A 15,356-nucleotide genomic window follows, 5' to 3' on the forward strand; every position below is an offset into this window, starting at 1 on the left:
GTATGGGAGAGAGGCACTTCAGAGTTGGAACGGGGTAGTCTCACAAAAACTAGGTTGACATCTTTTGGCAGTATTTTATATTTTAGTTAGATAATATTTTTTTTTAAATTCTCTCTACAAGCTATTCAGTAAAGCAACTCAAGAGCAAGAACATGAGATATGTGGTAAATATATAAACATCTATATCCTTCTATAGATGGATTAATATGGAAATCAACAGCACTTACAGGGATTAAAGTAATGGGAAGATTGAACTGTATTGCCAACTGTGATGTCATTTCACTAGTGAAGAATATATTTTAAGATGATTTCTAGCTAAAATATCGAGCATGAAAACAAGCATATTGATTCTCCTGAATTACTTATTTAAGCTTCTGTCATTCCTTTGCATTAGTCAGCAATCCATATTGTCTAAAGTAATTTAATTTCAGTTGAAACTGACTATTAGAAACCTTGAAAATGACAGAAGTTAGCCAATTTTGGGATTACTAATACCATAAACTCTGTGCTTAATGAGCATTGTTTTTACATTATGTTCAGGTGAGTCTGTACTCTTGATAAAAGCACAGCTTTCTTTGCTCACAAGGCTAAAACACAATACATTATATGTGAAATACAGCTATGGAAAAAAGTAATATAGGAAAAGTGGTTCCTTTGATTCTTAATTCAGCATTTCTCTCATTTTTATGAAAGCCCCTGTGAAGGTCATTTCAATAATTCCAAACTACTTATTGGAAAATTAATGAAACAGTCATCATAAGTGATGCTGTAGCATGCTTCAGATAATTATAATTACAAGCAATAGTTGCATTGCATCATTTGTTATGTATGTGAACCTTCTTGTACATTTAATGTTGCCATTCCATTCTGCAGAGCTTAGTACATGAAGAAATAATAACAAATAGGGGAATGCATGAGCAGGTTCAGAAGAAATACAGGGAGGTGGCTACACCTTGCCAGTCACACATTCTTGATTTCCAGCACTGGATGCCACACATTTCTTTGTGCAATACTTCAGCAGGCACCCAAGTTCCCCTCATTTTCAGCATGTTGACCCTCCCATAAGCTCTTGGACTTTTTCCTTCACCATGACCATTCAGGTTATCTTTGTCTCTTTTACCTTGTGAGACAGCTCAGAGCAGAAAGAATCAGCTGAAATAGCAGTTGCAGCTTTCAAAGCAATTTGCTAGTATTTCTGGGTTCCATGATAGGAACTTCAAATTTGAGAGAGGAAGAGAAATGAAGTGGTTGGGATCAAAGACAGAAGGTAAGGCTAGGGGTATATTCAAGTATTTTGAGGAGTTAGAGAAAATATGGCAATCATGGACAAAGAAATGCTGATAGGGGCAGGCGGTTGCAGTATGATAGATCTGGGTTGGGCAGGGCAGAAGAAGAAAGTAAAACAAATAGCAGTGACTAGGCAAGTCACAAAACATTTGGAGAAATGTTCCACCTAGATCAGAACAGGATGTTGGTAGTGAGAGAGAACTGTATGGGGCTAGGCAGGGCACTGAAGGAGGTGAGGCTGAGGAGAAAATACTTGCACTTTGCCAAAACACATCACTTTCCAGCACCCTCTTTCTAACTTGACATGGTTTGCAAGTTTAGGTCTTTGACCGTACCTCCTGCCTGGTCAACATAAGAGTCCATCACAGACTATCACTAGTCTATCATGGTCCATTACTAGTCCATTTTGAGTGTGGGACCAGGTTGGACTAGTGGGATCTGAAATTTTGTGGTGCTTTTCTGATCAGGTTTTCTCATCTCTGACTAATCTTACCAGTAGAGTTGAACAGCGGTTTTTCTCCTCCAGTGTCGTCTTCTGCCACTGGGGGCTGCTGTGGTGCTGGCACTGATGTCAGGCACCTGTTTGTTCTGCCACTCTTGGGCTAGGAACAGACATTGCATTTGTCCCTGGATAAGTTGTGCCCATATTTATTCTGGATCAAAATATCCCAGGACAGGCATGTACACACCTCAGGGTTCTAATCAGGGTTTTATGAGCATTTGAGTGCACTGTTGCTTTTCTGCCATTGATTCAATGATGCAGTCTTGGGATAATTACAGACATACTTTTCAGTATCCCCGGATAAACTGTTGCTACCTCTTATCTGGGATACTTTCTTAGGATGTATCCTGGGACAACAGGCATGGACATCTGTAAGATTGCACTTTCTCCTGGGATCACATGATTTATCCCGGGATAAATGTGACATGTCTTTGCAGCCTCAGAGCTCCCTAGGCTTCCTGGGAGTGGAGAGAAGGGCTCAAGGAAGACCATACTGGAAGGCGTAAAGAAGACTGAATAGTTTCATAGTTGGTAAGGTTGGAAGTGACCTGAGCAGATAATCAAGTCTGACCCCCTGCCATGGCAGGAAAGAGTACTGAGGTGTTCATCTAGCCTCCTCTTAAAGTGCCCCAGGGTAGAAGCCAGCATCACTTCTCTTGGAAGTTGGTTCCAGATCCTAGCCACCCTGACAGTGAAGTAGTGCCTCCTGATATCTGGCCTGAATCTACTCTGAATCTACTGAATGAGAACCAATGGCAGAAGTGGTATGGCTGTTTTTTCACATCCTCCCTAAACAAGTAACCCCAGGCTCTCCCCCTTCCCCAGCCAGAGCTGATTTCAGGTTGTCCCAGGGTCTGTTGCAACAAGACTGTCCTGTTACATGACTATGGAAGCAGGGGGTAGCCACCAAGGAGGAATATACCTACTTGGCTTGCACTTGCAGGGAGTCAGTTAGGAAGGCCAAGGCAGCAGTGGAACTCAGGCTGGCAACAAGAATTAAGAACAACTAAAAGTCCTTTTTCAGGTACATAGGGAGCAAAAAGAAGGTGGATGGTAACATCGGACACCTACAGGACAGGCTAGGGCAATTAGTAACAGATAGGAGGAACAAAGCTGAGCTCTTCAAAGAGTTTTTTGCATCAGTATTCCTGAACACGGGCAAAGACCTATCTCCAAATTGGACTATAGAAAGACACAAGAGGGACTATAGAAAGGCCCAGCAATGGTTAGCACCGACCTAGTGAAGGGGCACTTGGAGGGGCTTGATGTGTTCAAGTCAGCAGGCCCAATGATCTTCATCCCAGGGATGCTGAAGGAATTGGCCAGTGTCATAGCAGGACCACTGGCAAGACTGTTTGAGCACTCATAGCACTTAGCACAGGTCCCAGAGGACTGGAAAAGGGCCAACGTGGTCTCCATTTTCAAAACGGGGAGGAAGGAGGATCCGGATAACTATAGACCTCTAAGTCCAGTAAGTCTCACCTCTATCCTGGGGAAAACCTTTGAAAAAATTATTAAGGACTATATTTCATAAATTCATAAATTCATAGATTGTTAGGAGCTGGAAAGGAACTTGTAGATCATTGGGTCTAGCCCCGCCACTCTAAGCTCTAGACAACTGGGGTAAGTGAACCCTGCAAGGTGACTGTCCAGTTTCCCCTTGAAATCCTCCAGGGTAGGTGACTGCACCACCTCTGGAGGGAGTTTATTCCACAGTCTGGACACCCTGGCTGTGAAGGAGTTTTTCCTGGTATTAAGCCTGAAGCATCCTTTCAGGAGTTTGCATCTATTGGTCCTGGTCTTCCCCGGGGATGCCCTAGGGAACATTTGTTCACCGAGCTCCTGATGCACTCCTCTGATATAGTGGTAAGCTGCTATCAAGTTCCCTCTCACCCTTCTCTTTTTTAGGCTAAAGAGGCCCAGGTCCCTCAGCCTTTCCTCGTATGGCTTGCCAAGTTTTTCCCCAACCTTGTTGAAGTGCAATGCCCAAAACTGGACACAGTACTCCAACTGCAGTCTCTCCAGTGCTGAGTACAGCGGGAGTATCACTTAGTTTTACATGAGATGCATCGGTTGATGCATGCCAGCGTGTTATTTACCTTCCTGGCCACCGCATTGCACTGATGACTCATATTCATGCGATGGTCAGTCATTACCCTTAGGTCCCTTTCGTCCGTGGTGCAGGTCAAGCTGTCACCACAGAACCTGTATGTATACTGAGGTTTGTTTGCCCTCAGATGGAGCACCTTACACTTGGAAGTGTTAAACTTCATTTGGTTCTGGTCTGCCCAACTCTCGAGCCTGTCCAGGTCTGCCTGTATCTGCAGCCTATCGTCAGATGTGACCACACTGCCCCATAACTTGGTGTCGTCTGCGAACTTGGTCAGCAAGCTCTTTTGGACTTCCCCCATCCAAATCATTGATAAAGATGTGGAAAAGCACTGGTCCAAGCACAGACCCCTGAGGGACACCACTGGCCACTTTGCACCAGGACAACACAGATCCATTTGTGAGAACTCTCTGGGTCTTACCCTGTAGCCAGTTTCCCACACGCTGAACCATCGAGCAGCTGGGCCCACAGCCTTCCTGTTTTCCCACAAGGATATTGTGGGATACTAGATCAAAAGCCTTTTGGAAGTCTAGGTATATAATGTCTACCTCATCTCCCATATCCAGGTGGTGAGAGACCTGGTCATAGAAGGAGATGAGATTGGTAAGACAAGACCTACCCATGACAAAAGCCATGCTGGCTGTCATTCAGAATTTTACCCTCAACGAGTGTATCAATTCTTTAATGAGCTTTTCCAGGATTTTCCCTGGGATACAGGTTAGGCTGATTGGCTTATAATTGCCCAGGTCCTCTGTCTTCCCATTCTTGAAGATGGGCACAATATTGGCCCTCTTCCAATCCTCAGGGATTTCCCCCGTGCACCAAGAATTTTGAAAGAGCTTTGCCAGGGGTTCTATGATGACCTCAGCAAGCTCCTTCAGCACTCTTGGATGAAGTCTGTTCAGTCCTGCTGACTTATAAATGTCTAGCTTTTCTAGTTGGTATTGCACCTGCTCCGCATCCACAGTGGGGAGGCTGCCATTCCCGGCATGCCCCCTATGAGCCTTATCTTGCTTGTCTTTCCCCTTGGTTAGGTGAAATACCAAAGCAAAGTGGGCATTCAGGAGTTCAGTTTTTTCCTGAATATCAGTTACCAGCTGTCCCAAGGTGTTAAGCAGGGGTCCCAGCAACGATTCATAGCAGGTAGATCCTGCCTGACACATCTTGTTTCTTTTTACGACCAGGTCACAAATGGTTTAAACAGGAGTTGAAGTGGATGTCATATACTTGGATTTTTAAAAAGCCTTTGACACAGTGTCACATCCCATTCTCATAAAAAAACCTAAGTGGCTGTGACTTAAATGATTACATGGTCAGGTGGGCGGTGAATTGGCTAATGGGATGCACCCAGAGAGTGGTGGTGGACAGGTTGGCCTTGACCTGGAAGGATGTGGGCACTGGTAAAGCTACAGCTGGAGTACTACATCCAGTTTTGGGTGCCACAGTTCAAGAGGGATGTGGATAACCTTGAGAGGGTCCAGAAGAGGGGCCACTCGTATAGTTAGGGGCCTGCAGAAAAGATTCTATGAGGACCTGGATCTCTTCAGCCTCCATAAGAGAAGGCTGAGAGGGGATCTGGTGGCCATCTACAAATTCATTTGGGGGGGGTAGGGGAAAGCAAGGTATAGGAGATACTCTGTTTACCAAGGTGCCCCTTGGAGTAGCTGGGAACAACAGCCACAAACTGACAGACAGCAGGTTTAGATTAGACATTAGGAAGAACTTCCTTACGGTAAGGCTAACCAGAATCTGGAATGGACTTCCAAGGGAGGTGGTGCTCTCCCCTACCTTGTGGGTCTTTAAGAGGAGACTTGACAAACATCCGGCCGGGGTCATCTGACCCCACCACTCTTTTCTGTCCAGGGCAGGAAGTCAGACTCGATGATCTACTGAGGTCCCTTCCGACGCTAAAAATCTATGAAATCTATGTTCTCTGCTGCCCATAGCACCCTAGCTGCACTGACAGTCCTCTCCCATGCAATGCTCCCACACTAGGGCTGTGTACAGCTTTGGTCCCTGATCTGATTTGGTGGTGATTCCGCCCAATTTGGTGGTCGAATCTCCAAATCCGAATTGAATCAGGAGACACTTTAATCTCTCTGAATCAATTTGGAAAGATTCGGCTATTTGGATATAGACACATCTTTAAATGTTTTTTTCTACATGCCTCAAGGTACAAGGTGACTCTTGAATGCTGCAATGGTGGGGCAGATGGAGGTGCCACAGGAGTGTGGGGGCTCCCCGGTGCAGTTGGCAGCATACCCAGAAGTGGACCAGAAGCGGACCAGAAGCTTCCAGTCCACTTCTGGGTCCACCAGAGAGTGTGCTGCCCCTCCCCCCCCCGCACTTCTCTGCAACTGGTGCCTCCAGGATCGGGGGGGGGGAGGGGCACCCGGGGTCACCCCATGGCCAACTGCCAAGCTGAGGGGGCACAGGGGGGAGACCCAGCGTGCTCGGTGATGGACCCGGAAGTGGACCAGAAGTATGTCCAGTCCACTTCTGGGTTTGCCGCTGAGCATGCAGGGGGCCCCCCGTGCTCCTGTGGGATTCACCATCCACCCCAGCATTGCAGCGTTCATTAGCTGTGCCTGGTACCTCGAGGTATGTAGAAAAAACATTTAAGCTGTGTCTATGGCTGAATCACTGATTCTCCAAATAGGCATCTAATCTTCAGATCTGGATCCCAAATCGAATCAGGGACAGTGATCTGAATCAATGAATTGAATCACTGTCCCTGATTTGGGCCGAATCTGATTGTATATGGCCCATTTTGCACACCCCTATCCCTTACCTTGCTTTCTGCAATGGATCGCACAGGAACTGAACATAACATGGTAAAGTGAATATAGGTTCATATGCCTTAGTATTACAGCACTTCATTAATGGTCAACGTGTCACATAGGAGAATGGGGTATAACTTTTGAAAAACAGTTGTCTGCTGTAGCTGCCAGTTAATGGAGTTACTTACAGATCAGAGATAAAATCTTACGGTTTTTATTGCTGAAGGTCACAAGTTCAAGATCTGCCCTTGATTCAGAAACAGTCATTATGTAATGGGAAGAGAAAAGAGCTTATGTTTTTCACTGATAGGTGCACAGTAGCAAGACCAAGAAAGAAACTGCTCTCACAGATGCTTCAAATCTTTGTCAAGGAAATGGGCTTCCTTTTGTAGGAGACAGTAGAGCAGAAGGCCACTTGTCCTCATAAAATGCACCACAAAATTTAGTTTGTCACCGTAAATGCTTGATCCTGATGCACCTTTGATGGCAATTCATATATGGAGTTTATGGCACTTTTGGTTTTCATATGTCTGCAGTGAAAAAATGCTGTAAATCTCTTGGGGGTGAAATTGTGAATTTCCAGCTTTTAGGCAATGTTAGTGAGCCAGGCTAATGTCAGTCAAATAATCCTCCTCCAGAAATATTCTGAGAATCCCACTGAAAATCTTAACATACCTTTTAAAAATAAGATTATGTTTACATAAATTTCTCTGTAAATCTGGTCCACGTTTACTTTAACTGTGAAAGAGGTTGATAGTTTATATGTAAAGTTATAATTACAAAACAGTTTATACAGTCTAAAATATGATTTGTTTTTTCTCTGTTACTTGATTCAATAAAAGTGATAAGATTCAGGCATTAATAGCACCAGAAATTTTGAGAGATGATATTTCAGTAAGAACTGAGTGAAGACTGGTATGTGAGAGAGGCACTTCAGAGTTGGAAAAGGGTAGTCTCATGAAAACTAGGTTGACATCTTTTGGCAGTATGGGGCACTAGTCAGAAGCAACTCTTTAATTATTTCCTATTTATTTATTCAGCTACTTCTGGCAACCCCTACCAAGGTGTAAGGTAGATCATAACCATAGTATATTTACAATCAGCAAAGCCTACAGAGCATTCTTACTTAGAAACACAGTAGTGGAAGAGATGTCTTGAATTACTGACTCCAGTTCCCCGCTGTCACAGGCTGTCTCATATCACATGCTTGGTTTCACAAGATTGCAATGTTGTTTGACCCCTGTTTCTCTTACTGGAAGGCTCTTTGAGAACCTTGCCCTTCTGATAGGGCTGTTCTATTAAAAACTTTTTTCTAGTTTCTAGCCTAAATTTATTAATGGCAAATTTATACCCATTTGTTCTTATGTAAACTTTGTGTTTCTGCTTAAATAGCTTTTCCACTTTCCCAGCTGTTTACACCCTTGATGTGTTCATAGAGAGCCATCATGATCTTTCTGGGTCTCTGTTTTGTTGGACTAACCAAGCCAAGATCTTTTAATCTCCTCTTGCATTGTACACTCTCCAGTCCCTTGATTATTGTAGTACTCTGGTTTACAGATATTCTATGATTGATGACTAGCCAGGTATTTTTCTCCAGTGTTATACCCAACTGATGAATGCCCAGCTCACAGCAGGAATTCTGCATGAGTTTGCACTTTGTGCTGTTACATTTCTGTTATTCCAATCCTAAAAGGCATCTAGTTCTTCATGTACAATATTCTGATCCTCCACTGCACTGTTAATATCCTCCAATTTTGTTTTGCCAGCAAATTTTCTTTTGTACATACTTTCTGCGCCCAGGTCATTCATGAAAATGTAAAATAAGTCCAGTCCTAAAACAGCTTTTCAGCAGTTCCACTAATAACTAACCTATTGCCTGATGGTCCCTTTTCAGCACAACCTGTTGTCTTTTTCCCTTTTGCCATTAGCTAAATTGTTTTACTGACAATATGAATATTCTGAATATGGAGGCATAACTTTTTAAAGGTACTGTAATACACAGAGAATTTTCACTCAGAAGGTACAGCTACTGCTGCAGGCATTATTTATGATACAGCAATAAATGGTGTATAGCAGGGACGGGCAATTATTTTGGCTGGAGGGCCACTTGATGAGTTTTGGCAAGCTGGTGATGGCCACATGGGTAGCCCCACCCCTTGATGGGTGCCCCATCCCCTGGTCACTATCTTGGGACCAGAAGTCCTGCCCTCTAACCTCTGACCTTTGCAACCAGAAGTCCCTCCCCTTGCCCCCAGAAGTCCTTCTTTCAGCAAGGGGGTTTATCATCTTGGAACCAGAAAAAAAACAACTCATATTCTAAAACTCAAACATGTACTACAACATTCATTAACTTGATTTAAAAAATATTCTTGTCCTTATTTACATGTGTTTGCATAGTGTACATAGAGGTGGTTGTATAATTGCTTAACTGAAGTCTTACTTTTGTACATTGTGGAGGAGTGTGAAGGAGTGTGGGGGCATGGGTAGGGGGCTGTGGGTGTGTGTGTATGTGGGGTTTATGGAGGGTGTGGGTGTGTGTGTGGAGGGTGTGGTTGTGGGTAGGTATGGGGTTGGGGGTGTGTGTATGTGGGGTGGAGGAACATGTATTGGTCTGTGTTAATATGTGGGGTGTGGGTGGGTATGGAGCTTGTGGAGGGCTGTAAGTGTGTGGGGAAGGGTGGCTGGGGGGGTTGTGGTACGTGTGCAGTGGTGTCGCAGGGCACTAAGAGCAGAGGCAGCTTAGCTAGAGAGCCCTGAGAGCTAGGCAGGGCTCCACAGCTGCAGGTTACCTTGGCAGCAGGATAATCAGGGAATTAGCTGGCATCTGCACCCAGTTAGCTGACGGGAAGGAAGCAGGGCCCTGGGCACATATAGGCCCCAAGGCTGGGCCTGGCAGGAGGTTAGTTCTCTGTCAGCAGCCAGGGGAAGGAGCTTTTGCAGAAATGCTATGCAGAGATGCTTATTTGCCTACTCTGTTGCTGGTAAGACTAATGGGTTCTAGGAGCTCCTAAAGTATCTGGGGCTAGGAGGCACACATTGTTGAGGGAGAAGCTTGCCTCCTTAAAGGGGCAGAGTGTGACCTCTAAAATTATTGTTGCTATTATGTTACAGCCCAGGGGCTTGTATTTATGTTGTTATTTGAATCTGGACTTGGAAGAGACTACTTGAGAAGGAGGCATCATTAGGGTTGAAGTGAGCCCAGTGCCAGTGAGGGTGCAGCAACAGGGCCGCAGGGAGCCTTGCATCTATGAGGGCACTGCTACAGGGGGTGGAGGGACCCCAGTGCCAGAGGGCACCGCTACTTGGGGTTAAGGGCTTAGTGATGACAGGAGGCCGAGCCAGACTGCAGCCTCCTCAAAAGAGACCATGTTTAAATACAATCTGTGAGGCATAGGGCATGGTAAAGGGGAGGTTTTGGAGCCACACATCTATCCCATAAGTCTTAGGGTGTCTTGAGAGGCACTGACTTTGGGTGAGATGCAGCAAGGGTAGGGTTGGAAGGGACCTGAGCAGATCATCAAGTCCGACCCCCTGCCATGGCAGGAAAGAGCACTGGTGTCAAACGACCCCTGCAAGGTGTTCATCCAGCCTCCTTTTAAAAACCCCGCAGGGTAGGAGCCAGCATCACTTCTCTTGGAAGTTGGTTCCAGATCCTAGCCGCCCTGACAGTGAAGTAGCACCTCCTGATGTCTAGCCTAAATCTACCCTCTGCCAGTTTGTGACCATTATTTCCTGTCACTCCTGGTACTGCTTGGGGGAACAGGGTCCCCCCAACCAGTTTGTAAATGGCCACTAGGTCCCCCCTCAGCCTTCTCTTATGGAGGCTGAACAGGTTCAGGTCCTTTAACCTTTCATTGTAGGGCGTGCCCTGCTGTCCCCTGATCATGTGGGTGGCCCTCCTCTGGACCCTGTCCATGTTGTCCACATCCCTCCTGAGGTGCGACGCCTAGAACTGCACGCAGTACTCCAACTGTGGCCTGACCAGTGTCGCATATAGGGAGAGAATCACCTGCTTAGACCTGCTTGAGATGCATCTGTGGATGCGTGACAAGGTATAGTTGGCCTTCCTGGCTGCTTCCCCACACTGTTGGCCCATGTTCATTTTGGCATCAATAATGACTCCAAGATCCTTTTCTGCCTCTGCACTGAGGAGAAGGGAGTTCCCCAGCCTGTAGGTATGCTGTTGGTTCTTCCACCCCAGGTGCAGCACCTTACACTTGTCAGTGTTGAAACCAATCCTGTTCTCGTCCGCCCACCCCTGTAACCTGTCTAGGTCTGATTGCAGCCTATTCCTCCCTTCTGGCGTGCCCACTTCTCCCCACATCTTAGTGTCATCTGCGAATTTGAACAAGGTGCTTTTTACACCCTCATCCAAGTTGCTGATGAAGATGTTGAACAGTGCAGGCCCGAGGACCGAGCACTGCAGAACCCCACTGCCCACATCCCTCCAGGTCGAATAAGACCCATCCACCACCACTCTCTGGGTGCGGCCCTCCAGCCAACTAGTGACCCATTTGACTGTGTAGGTGTTGACGCCACAGTCTCCTAGTTTTTTAATGAGAATGGGGTGAAAGACAGTGTTGAAGGCCTTCCTAAAGTCCAGAAAAACTATGTCAACTGCTACACCTGCATCTAAGGATTTTGTGACCTGGTCATAGAAGGCCACCAGGTTGGTCTGACAGGACCTGCCTCTAATGAACCCATGTTGGTTACCCCTAAGCATAATCTCCCCTGCTGGCCCCTTGTGGACGTGTGCTAGGATAACTCTCTCAAAAAGCTTACTGAGGACCGATGTAAGACTGACTGGCCTATAGTTTCCTGGGTCCTCTTCCTTCTCTTTTTTGAAAATGGGAACAACATTGGCCCTTTTCCAGTCATCTGGCACCATGCCAGGGCACCATGTGTGCTCGTAAAGCCATGCCAGGGGTCCCACTATCACCTCTGCTAATTTCCTCAGCACTCTGGGGTGGAGATAGTCAGGACCTACTGATTTAAATATGTCCAGTTCCACCAGAAGTTCCCTGACTAGGTCCTCACTGACCCTAGGCCTGGGTGTGCCTCCCCAGGACCTACGGGGGTCCCAGTGGGGGGGGGGGGTGACCCGGTCTCTGCTCAGAAAAAATGGAGGCAAAGAAATTGTTAAATAGGTTAGCTTTGCTGTCTGGTGTGACAACCAGATTACCTAGCGTGTCCTGCAGAGGCCCCACGTTACCCGGTACCTTCTTTTTACCCCCATGTATTTAAAAAAGGACTTCTTGTTGTCCTTGATCTGGGTAGCTAGTCCCAGTTCCATCTCCACCTTGGCCTTCCTGACCGCCCCCTCCAGCCTCGAGCAACCGAGGTATACCGAGTCCTCCCTGGTGATGGCCCCGCCCTTCCATTGGGTGTACGCCTCCTTTTTAGCTAGGAGACGTTCTCGTATACATTTGGTGAGCCATGGGGGCTTTTGCGCCCTCTTGCCCCCTTTGATCCGTGTTGGGATTACATCCCCTTGGACTTGGAGGATCATCTCCTTAAGGAACGACCACTCTTCCTGGACACCCGACTTCCCTCCCCTCCGGGACCTCAGTGCCTCCCCGACTATTCTCCTTACCTCATTGAATTCTGCTCTCTTGAAGTCCAGGGCTGCTGCCTTGCTGCAGGCCTTTGCCACCTTGCGCTGGATGGTGAATTCCAGCAGGCGATGATCACTGTCGCCCAGGTGGTCGAGCACCCGCAGACCCCTCACCAGATCGTTGCCCATGGCCAGGACCAGATCCAACAAGGCGTCTCCCCTGGTGGGGCTGTGCACCTCTTGGGTTAGATGGAAGCCCTGTATCTTGGCCAGGAACCTACGTGAGCAGTCAGACCTAGCTGACTGCTTTTCCCAGCAGATGTCTGGAACGTTCAGGTCAACCATGATGACCATGTCCTCCGTGAGCTGACTTACCTCCTGGTCTAGCTCTTCCCCTTGGTTGGGTGGTCTGTAGTAGACCCCCACCGTTAAGTCCCTTTCCCCTTGACTTCTTTGTATTTTAACCAACAAGATGTGGCGGTCAAGATTAGAAGGTGCCCACAGGGTGGAGCAGGCATCGTCATGGAGCCCTAGGGCCATCACGGCCATCCCTGGAAACCCCATGCCGTGACAAGAGGGAGGGTGAAGATGTGTGGGTGTGGGGTGTGTATGGTGGTGTGAGGGGGTGGGTGGGTACCTGTGTATGGTGGGGTGTGCATGTGGAAACCCCCCTAAAAACATGCCCCCCCACACATGCCCCCTCCCTCATTGCCCATAGCTTCTGCCAGCAGCAACAGCAGCAGGTGGTGAGGCCTTGGGGCATTCATGGCCTGCGGCAGGCAGAGCCCCTGCCAGCCCAGGCTCCCTGCTCTTGCTGCCCTGCCCTGGGCCCCCACCAGCTCTGGACTCGGGGCACTGGTATGGGCCCTATGCTCCCACCCAGCTGTCACTGTGCTTCTGCCTGCCCACTCACTTCTACTTCCCATCCTGCCTGCCACCACTGTCATTTCCCCACCTTCCCACCTGCCACCACCGCTTCTTCCTGCACTCCTGCCCACTCATCTCTGCTGCTCTGGCACCATGCAGTTCTTGGCTGCATGGCCAGGACCTCAGGATGGACTAGGAGCCAGCCTGGCCTGGCCAGGCTCTGGGGACTGGGGCGATTGCCTGCAACTCTCCCCTCTCCCTCCTTCCTAGCTGAGTTTTCACTCCCAGATGGAGGGAGAGTGGAAGAACAGCCCCAGTCCACTTGTGGGCCGGGGGTGGGGCTGGGCTGGGCTGGGCTGGGCGGGCTTTGCTGCTGCAGCTGCTGGGTCCTGCCACCCCTGGGTCCTGCTACTGGGTCTTCCTGTTGGCTCCTCCTGGGTCCTGACACTGCTGGAGCCTTAGACAGGCAGCCATAGTTAGTTAACAATTTTCTAAATATTTTAGGGCCCTGTGGGCTGGATAGAATGGCTTGGTAGGCTGGATCCAACCCCCGGGCTGTATTTTGCCCACCCACAGTTCAAGGTGAAGATCAGTATCTAAAAGAAGCCATCCAATCACTGGCAACATACATACGTCTGGTTAGTGCCAGTAGTCCCTTGATACGAGAATGACTTGCATATGTTTAGAGGCTCGCTATATTACTCTCTTTTCCCATTTCAGGGGAAATTTAATTGGCTACTTCTGTTTGTCCTTTTTTAACAGGAATGTTGATGAGAGGCAGTTTGTAGGTAGAGGTACTGAATATTGCCAGAGAGTGAGTGATTGATTTTAGCTGGGCTTGCTTTAGGCTTGTGAATTTGGCCAACGTGGAACAATTTTAATTTTTGAGTTTTCTGGCTTGGGTAAGTATCCCAGTACAAATGAATGAAAACAAAACACATGTTTTAGTGGTTTTCTTTGGCTAACCATTGAAATTAGGTATAAGATTCATTGCTGCTGTAAAGATGAGCAAAATCATTGGTTGTTACTAAAAAAATTCAACAATATTTCAGTGTCTATTTTGTTGCATGACATATATATCATATTTTTATTCATAATATAATTATAACCATAACAGTGTCCTAGCTTACGACATTAAAGATGCCATAGTAGAATTTCAGTTACATATAACAACACATTTTTACCTGTTTGAAGCAGGCTTCTACCAAGTTTGGAGGGAACATGTTTCTGTGAAAGGGAAAGAAAATAACATGAGAAATATTAAATCATATTAAATCTCTTAAAGTAGCATAGCCAAAGAGGAATAAACCAATTTTTGGAGGATTGGTAAGAAGAAAAAAATGCAAATGTTATAGTAAATTAAAACCTCACAGGTAGTATTAGCATCATTAGCTTTTTTGCATAAAATGTGAGGGGGATGGTTTGGATCAGCCAGGCAAGATCTGTGGGGCTAGTGATATATAACAGCCACAGTTATGAAACAGAATGGGGGGGGGGTGCTTACAAATGAACAATGCTTAGTGAGTCTACACTAGCTCAAATTTTGTATTTATGAATATGCTTTTGGGATGGATAAAGTTTGCTAAGTATTTAATTAACTTTGAGTTTTCAAATGAAAGATTTTGACAGTCACCCAATCTAGTGAGCCTAACTGAGCTTGCTAAAGGGCAATAATCAGTATGTATCCCTAAGGTTTGAATCTTTGATACCACAGAAGCATCTGGCACCTTTGGAGGAGTCTGTGTATGGGTGAAAATCTCTTCATGCTCCTTTCTGGAGTCCCCCTTCCTGGCAGCACATCTCTTGGAGGCCTCCCTCCACGTCTGTCCTCTATGATCCTTCCAGTGGGCTAAACAAAGCATAAGCTTCTAGTGGATTTCTCTGTGGAAAAGCCACCGGGCTCAGATACTTCCTTTCCTGCTCCGTCTTACCCTTGTGGAACATACGACTGTCAAGCTGCTTTGGGATAGAAGGAAGCAGGTTATTAAGTCTTGACTTCCCTCTTGCATGCATTTTATTCACTTTCTCTTGGAATTTTCTCCTTTCCATGCAATCTAAGCAGAACTGAGCATTTAGCCCCAGTTTAGGGACTACAATATAAAATTAGGATGAATAGCTAAATTATGGTCTCACATGGAGTAAGAAATCTGTTGGATTTTGTTGCAGAGTAGAGGAAAAGATCTTGGTGGTGGGATAGAGCTATACTGGAGAAGGAAAGGAGAAACCTGTGTGCATGGTTAGAGCATGAATCTGTAG

The 15,356-nt window shown here is 46.6% G+C and overlaps 1 protein-coding gene across 1 annotated transcript in view; it reads right to left on the bottom strand.

Moving 5' to 3' along the window:
• Positions 1 to 15,356, bottom strand: part of SLC1A3 (solute carrier family 1 member 3) — a 110,781-nt gene that overhangs the window by 15,289 nt on the left and 80,136 nt on the right. Inside the window, exon 5 of the mRNA XM_059725219.1 lies at positions 14,285 to 14,327. Coding sequence (XP_059581202.1) covers positions 14,285 to 14,327 — 43 coding nt within the window. The remainder of the gene's footprint in view (positions 1 to 14,284; positions 14,328 to 15,356) is intronic.

This window comes from Alligator mississippiensis, chromosome 3 (assembly GCF_030867095.1).
Source record: "Alligator mississippiensis isolate rAllMis1 chromosome 3, rAllMis1, whole genome shotgun sequence".
Classification (NCBI taxonomy): Eukaryota; Metazoa; Chordata; order Crocodylia; family Alligatoridae; genus Alligator; species Alligator mississippiensis.